General features: G+C 37.8%; 1 protein-coding gene across 1 annotated transcript in view; it reads left to right on the forward strand.

The window, feature by feature from the left end:
- Window positions 1-5,763, forward strand: part of PKHD1L1 (PKHD1 like 1) — a 152,527-nt gene extending 146,764 nt beyond the window's left edge. Inside the window, exons 74-77 of the mRNA XM_060115730.1 lie at window positions 22-173; window positions 573-719; window positions 1,058-1,211; window positions 5,507-5,763. Of these exons, the coding sequence (XP_059971713.1) occupies window positions 22-173; window positions 573-719; window positions 1,058-1,211; window positions 5,507-5,763 (710 nt within the window). The remainder of the gene's footprint in view (window positions 1-21; window positions 174-572; window positions 720-1,057; window positions 1,212-5,506) is intronic.
- The last annotated feature ends 2,315 nt before the right edge of the window (window positions 5,764-8,078 follow it).

An 8,078-nucleotide genomic window follows, 5' to 3' on the forward strand; every position in this document is an offset into this window, starting at 1 on the left:
CATAACACTGTTTCCTCATAGATCAGATGCAGTTATCTGAACTCCAAGAAATTGCTGGTTCTCTTGGACAAGCTGTAATTTTAGGAAAAACCAGTAGTATCCTTGGATTTAATATCTCTTCCATGTCTATTACCAGTCCTATCCCCAGCCCAAGTGATTCTGGCTGGATTAAGGTAAGAAAATGTGACTAGAAAAATGCATTTTAGCTATTTAAAACGTTGCTTATTTCTTATTTTAACTATTTTTCTATTTCAATACAATAATTTAGAGGGCATGTCTTTCTAATCTATTGTTGGTTATTTTTTTACAGTATTACTAAAATGCTAAAGTAGTTGAAAAAGGAGCATATCTTCTAAAAATTATGTATTGGCATAAAATGTGCTTTGCTTTGACTATTTATGACAATGCTTCATACATTTGCTCTAGAGGAAATATTATAATAATATTGACTTAACGTATTAAACATACTTTTAAATAAACAATGATATAACATTTAGCCTGGCTAAGATGAGTTTGCTACTGAATGTACTTTATCATGTGAAAACCACTTCATCACCCATGACCATTTACAGGTGACTGCCCAACCAGTTGAAAGGTTTGCATTTCCTGTTCATCATGTGGCCCTTTTGTCCTCGCTGTCAGTGATCACTCAGCCGGTGGCTACACAGCTGGGACAGCCATTTTCTCAGCAACCTTCCATAAAGGCAGTAGATTCTGATGTAAGTTATGACTCAAAGATATATTTAAGTGGAAGAATTAAGCTATAAATTCTGGAGGGTGAACCGACTTCACTAATCCTGGTAGACTGGCAACCTAAGGATTGCACTGCCTCTTCAAAGTTGGACTAATATCTATGACTATCACCTTTTACTGTTTTAAAAATGTTTCTTTTCAGTGAATTTGCTCCACTGCCCAAACTCTTTGTGCAGGAAAAGGAGCTTCTATAGATTTAAAATTTGAAATGAGGCATTAAAAAAAATAAAGTTCCAAATATCTTTCTTAAAAAAAGCATGGGAACAGGACAATTGTTATAATTCTCTACTATTTTTTTCTTTAGGGTAATTGTGTATCAGTTGGGATTACTTCACTGACTTTGAAGGCCGTACTAAAGGACTCCAGTAATAACCAAATCAGTGGTCTTAGTGGAAATACAACAATTCCATTTAGCAGCTGTTGGGCCAACTACACAGACCTTACTCTTCTTAGAACAGGTGAGTGTACTATTTTGGATCCTCACATATATACCCATAAATAGGGACAATTATAATTTCCTTTTAATGAACAAAGCAGTCTATACTACACTGGTCAATAAATTATAGAAATCAGAATGTCTGGCTTACAAAAATATATTTAATATGCAAAACAAAGTGAAAAATAAAATAAGCAATTAAGTGAATTACAACAGGTAACTTGGGCTTCCCTGGTGGCACAATGGTTAAGAATCCGCCTGCCAATGCAGGGAACACGGGTTTGAGCCTTGGTTCAGGAAGATCCCACATGCCGCGGAGCAACTAAGCCTGTGTGCCACAGCTACTGAGCCTGTGCTCTAGAGCCCGTGAGCCACAACTACTGAGCCCGTGTGCCACAACTACTGAAGCCCGCGTGCCTAGAGCCTGTCCTCTGCAACAAGAGAAGCCACCGCAATGACAAGCCCGCGCACCACAACGAAGAGTAGTCCCCGCTCGCTGCAACTAGAGAAAGCCCGTGCGCAGCAACAAAGACCCACCGTGGCCAAAGATAAATAAATAAAATAAATAAATTTTTAAAAAAAGCAGGTAACTTGAGGACATACATCAAAATTATATCATGATTCGTATTTTCTTCTTTATCCATGTGTGTATTTTTCTAAATTTTCTTACTATGTATATATTACATTTATAAGAAGAAAACTTAATATATAGATTTTTCAAATTCAAGAAAAGAAAGGATAATATAGTGTCATATAATTTTAATGGCCCATGCAGGAGTTCAAAGTTGGGCTGGAATGTGGGTTCTAGTCTTTCTGAAAGCCAATGCAAAGGAGAAAACATGAGCATTACCATGATTCACAGTCCTCTGCAGACAGACCAGTTGCTGTGGAGAATCACAACTTGCTCTGAGGTCAGAACAGATGTCTCGTATGAGTTCTCATGAAGTATACTCATGATATCATCAACACATAAATACATGATATCTTCAACAGTAAATACAGTCATAACTTCCACAGTGAGGTTTCTTATATTATCTTCGTGTGGATTGATGGCATAACTCCAACTGGTGAAAGCCTTTCTACCAAGGCAAAAATATGTCCAAAAAACAGGTCTCTATTGATGATAGATTATTCAGTATCAAAAGAATGAAATACACCATGAGAGAAAACAGCCTTATGATGATGCTTACCCATGGAAGGCAGAAAAATCAGGTCATCAAGGACAACACAGAGCCACTGGATCAACCTCCTCTGAAGTCCAAACAATCCCCAGATTTAACAAATTTGACCTCATCATTAAATAGCTACAAACTGAAAAAAAAAGAAAAAAAAGAAAAGAATGAAATAGACTCCTTGTACTGGAGACAGGCCTCCATTAATCTGTTTACCTCAACCTTTATAGGCCCTAACTCCTGAAAAAGTTTTATTGTGGTCCTCACTCTTCTAACCACTGTTATTTCAAATACACACACACACTAAAGGTCAGAATAAAAGCCAAAGTAAAGAGTAAGAGAAGTTAAAGAATATCTAACAATAATCTGTTTTTTTTCCATAAGAACTAAATATCAAAAGCTAAAATCATTCCAAGAGAATTTTTTCCTTATTTGTTGTTTCCTCGTGCTTTGATGATGCCCTACACCGGATAAGTTTGATCTGCCTACTGGGCAACAATATCTCAACCTAGAGTTTGATGGGAATCCAGTGGCAATGAGTCCAACATTGTGTTCTGGGACAAGTACCTGGAGTGTCCAGTAAGCCTGGTGACCAAGGATAGAGCCTAATTCGTTAACAGTCAGCCTAAATGGCGGTAGGACTGGGACCCTTTTATGGGAAATGAGGAACTTGACAAGAACCCTCCCCAGGAAGGTGGACTCAAGAGGTGCACAGTGACAAAGACCCAACCTGATGATCGAGGTCTCCAAACTACCACTTCCAAAGGCAACGTTCCAAAGTGACCAGGGTCACTGGAGTGCTGAAGCAGTAATGTAGGTTTTGACGTTTTTATGATAACAAAATAGTGCTCTCCTTTTATCCAGTATATTTTCTTTAAGAGTTCAAAGCTTCCCTTGGAGTGTCTATCTTATTTGCTATGGAAAACAGTCATTGTTTCTAATTCCCTTCCTTCCTGCCTTCCTTCCTTCCTTCCTTCCTTATTTCTTGCTTTCTGTCTTGCTTTTTTTCCATCAAGTGTAGGGTTTCAGTTCTCTGGTCGTGTATAGTAAGGAAGGTCAAATATAGTCATCTCTTTATTATTTTTAAATCAGTTAGCCAGTTTTTAGATTAACTGTAAAACTGCAGTAACAACAAAGCATATGCAAGAAAATGAATAAAGCGTCTTGTAACACTGTCTTGTAGGTATCCCACTTAATTACTGCACTGTGGGAAATCCCCTTGCAGATTAGGCTAGCCTGACCGTGTGGCACCACACCCTCTTCTGCATAGCTCCGTAAAGAGCAAGGCAGTGGCCACCGGGTAGAGAAGGCATGGGTTGTAGTTTCTCACACAGAAAATAAAAATGTGAGAATTAGGTAAGAAAAAAGTGGAAGAAGAAAATAAACAGCTGAGACTGCATCTTTTGAGCAATCTGGATTAAAATAATATTACTAAAGGATAATAACATTTGGGACACGATTATTTAGCAACCTATGTGATACACAGCGCTTGTTTCAGTTTCTAATGCTACTTAACAAACCAGCCCTAAATCTGATGGCTCAAAACAACAATGATTTCATTTGCTCACAATAATGTGGGTCAGGAATTTGGGATGGTTCGTCTCTGTTTGATGATGTCTGGGCCTTCAGCTGGGATGGCTTGATTAGAGTCGTGTCACTGAGGTTTTGATCTTGGATTTTGGCTGAGTTCTTCACTTCTCCTCCATGGAATGGCCTCTCCACTAGCCTAGCTTGGCATTCCTCACAATTCTGCAGGAGAAAAAAACATAAAAACAAAGCAAAAATGTCTAAATTCTTCACACACCAAAATCTTTAAGAAAAAATATACCTGCCACAAAAATTCAGTTTTTTCAAACTGAAAAAAAAGGAAAGACTTAAAAACACCGTTGTCATGAATTGTAACAGTGGCAGAATATTCTACGGAACAATGTCTATCCACTTTGAAAGTTATAGAATGCATTGCTATAGAAAGCACAATGTGGTCAATACAGTCTCTCCTGAAAAAGAAAAGATGAATGAAAACAGAAATTATTTTTTTTTAAGATAATAGAAAAAAAACAGAAGAATGAAAACTTTGGAATTATGCCAAGTATTGCACATTCTGCTCTGTATGGTAACTACTGTTTTGTTTTTTTTTTAGTTTGGCAGTTCACTTTATTTTTATTTATTTATTTTTTACATCTTTATTGGAGTATAATTGCTTTACAATGTTGTGTTAGTTTCTGCTGTATAACAAAGTGAATCAGCTATATATATACATATGTCCCATATCCCCTCCCTCTTGCGTCTCCCTCCCTCCCACCCTCTCTATCCCATCCCTCTAGGTGGTCACAAAGCACGGAGCTGATCTCCCTGTGCTATGCGGCTGCTTCCCACTAGCTATCTATTTTATGGTAACCACTATTAATGATAGCAGTAGTCCAAGAAGAAATTATGTCATGGAAAAATCTATTGGTTAACTGATATTCAAAACTATGGGAAGATTTAACATATGGATTAAGAAATATTTAGATGAGTGTTTCACACTCTAAATATATCTAACATGTGTTTCCTCAAGCTTGTCTACCTTGGGTAAAAGGAAAGGGATCATGATCTTGCAACACGAAAATAGCATCTGACTTAAAACAAATGTGGAAAACAGTTAAAAATGGTTGAGTCTAAGTCGAGGGCATATGGGTGTTTGTGGTACTATGCTTTCAACTCTTATGTCTGAAATTTTTCAAAATAAAAAGTTCAGTATCCATCCCCACCTCCCCCAACTAAGGCTGCAGCTTCTTCACTCCTCGGTCAAGTGTATGGGGATCAGACAGAGGTTCAGCACCCTCACCTCCCTTCCCTACTGTCCTTCATTTCAAACAGCCTCTGGGCACTAGGAAAGAACCCCGAAGAAGTAGGTACTGATGCTGCAGAAAGAAAATCTACCCAGAGTCCTCCTGCCCATAGTTGTTGGGCAGATAGAACTCTTCTGACTCTGAGACCCTCTCTACACTTGTTTATACTTTAATTTATTTGACTCAATTTCCAAAAATACTTCGTTAGGGGTTATACAGTATTTGAAAGTCAATGAAAATCCAATTGGAAGTGTATGAAAACAAACAAATAATAAAAGGAAGTCAGACACTGTGATGATTTTTTTTTGCCCTAGGAAAAAACTTTAAGATTGAATTTATCCTGGATGACGTCGTTCAGGTGGAGTCCAGGACTTTCAGCCTAGCCGCGCAGTCTGTCCCTAGCAGTGGCAGTAGTGGCAGCGGCGGTGGCAGCAGCAGCAGTAGCAGCAGCAACAGCAACGTGTCTACTGTGGGCACCGCTGCCCAGATAGTGACTACAGTAGTTAGCTGTCTGGTGGGAAGAGTGTTGCTCTTGGAAATATTTACGACTGCAGTTTTGATTTTGAACTGAATTCTCGGTAAGCACAGTTCACTTTTTCTATGTTTGTCTCCACATACTGAGGTACCAGAAAATGTTTACTAAATAAAGACTGAGTGCAGTATAGCACCACAGACAGAAAGACACGATCTCAGCCATTGAGAAAGTTAGAGTTTCAATGGTAGAGACAAGACCACCCTACGGAAATGTTATTCACACTGCAGGATGGCGTATAAGAGTGCGGGGAATGAGAAATGCAGGTTACATCAGGACTCTTTCAGTTGCAAAGGGCAGAAGCTCAGCTCCAATTGGTTTAGGCAGTAAAGTGAACTCACTTAACTGAGAAGTCCAGAAGTAGTCTGATTTCTGCCACAGTGAGAACCAAGGGCTCAAATGACATCATCTAGAACCTGTGTCTCTCCGTCTCTCAGCTTCATTCTTCTTGGTGGCAGATTCACTCCCAGGCAGACTCTTCATCAGGCACCCCAACCCTCATGGTACAGGTACCACCAGCATCTTCATGTTTACAGTCTACTGGCCCAACAGCTAATCCAGAAAGAGCAAACCTCTTTCCCATCACTTCCAGCAAAAGTCCCAAAGCTATGTCATTGACCTGGCTTGGGCCACATACCCATTCCTGAGCCATTCGCTGTGGCCACGAGTTGCCGTGAATTTGAGATGGGGTAATAATTTAGAAGAATACTGAAGTACTTCAGTAGTAGAAGCCAAGACTAGATTTTAAATTTAAAAATAAATAAGGTCAGGATGAAAGGAAACAATAAGGCCGGTTCTGGGAGTAGCAGAACAACTGGAGGCTGGGACTTCAGGAAGAAATAATCCGTTCTTCCCTCCTCATGGTAGAAACTAATTAGAAACCAGCTGTCAAGGGAGAAGGACGGTTTGAAGAGACCCAGCCCTGGCCTTTTAAAGCTAATATAGCAGGGTGGGTTTGGAGCCGAGGGACAAAAGGTAAAGACCAACACACAGGTTATTGTATTTTAATGCCTGTTTTCCTGTCTCCAGAATTCTAATAAAAGTAAAACTTGTTGTCTATTTTATAATAGCATGATAGGTATTGCTTAAGTTCATTTGTTTCTTCCCAGAAGCATTAAAATATAAGGTATAAGTACTCCTTATTATATATTTGTTCATTTTGTGTTTCCTCACTAAATGCATTTTTTTCCTAATTATCTTCACTGACTTTCTTCCTACTTGTACTTGACAACTTTGGGATTTTACAAAATTCAATTTTCAAGTCATTAGTAAATGATATTCTTCTTGGTGTTTTTTAGGACATTTTTTCCAGATAAAAAGTTAATCAACAGCTTCCCCTTTGCTACTAAATAATCTATCATTCTTCAGTTAAGACATAAGAAGACTTAAACACTATTGTCTTAGTCCTTTCAGGCTGCTATAACAAAATACCAAAGACTGAGTGGCTTAAAAACAACAGGAATTTATTTCTCACAATTCTGGAGGCCAAAGTCTGAGGTCAGGATGCCAGCATGGTCAAATGAGGCCCCTCTTCTGGGTTGCAGACTTGTCACTGTATCTTTACATAGTTAAGGGGGGGTTCTGTGGGGTCGCTTATAAAAATACTAATCCCATTCATGAGGGCTCCACCCTCAAGACCTAAGCACCTGTCAAAGGCTCTACCTCCTAATACCGTCACATTGGACATTAGGCTTTAAAATATATGAATTTGGGGGTGGGGCACGTTCAAATCATAGCCCATTGATGAAATGAAATTATGGGTTTTTTATAACTTTGAATTCTGAATTAACAGTATTTTACTTTTAAGAGCGTTATGAAATTACACTAAATAAAATGACAAAACTTGAATGTGAAAAATACAATATATAAGCACCACTATTCTCTCTCCATGGTTCCACACAAAGGCACATTAAATTGGTAAACTCTGAAATACTAAGTTTTGCCTTATTAACCATACCATGAAATATTAGAAAAAGTTAAAATTAATAAAACATATTTTAATATCACACTATATTTTCTTAAAAATATTTGTATTGTTTTCGCTTTTCAGGAAGTAACTGAAGTGCTATTCTGAAGAACAGGTTGAAAACACAAATACAAGAACTGCTTATTTAAGAACTATTTTGTTGCACAACAAGAAAAAGTCTGTAGCATTTTCAAGAAAATATACTAAAAATATTTTTGTAATATATAAAATGTATTACTTAGTTTTAATCACAAAAAATCAAATTTCTTCAAAATACAAATTTCTTTTGATTCCTTATGTTTGTATGTACTTATTTCATCAAAAAATAATAAAACTTTTAGAAATTTTTGATTTGTAAGCAGATATACCACCTCCAAGTTGCTGTACC

Source organism: Mesoplodon densirostris, chromosome 13 (genome assembly GCF_025265405.1).
Source record: "Mesoplodon densirostris isolate mMesDen1 chromosome 13, mMesDen1 primary haplotype, whole genome shotgun sequence".
Classification (NCBI taxonomy): domain Eukaryota; kingdom Metazoa; phylum Chordata; class Mammalia; order Artiodactyla; family Ziphiidae; genus Mesoplodon; species Mesoplodon densirostris.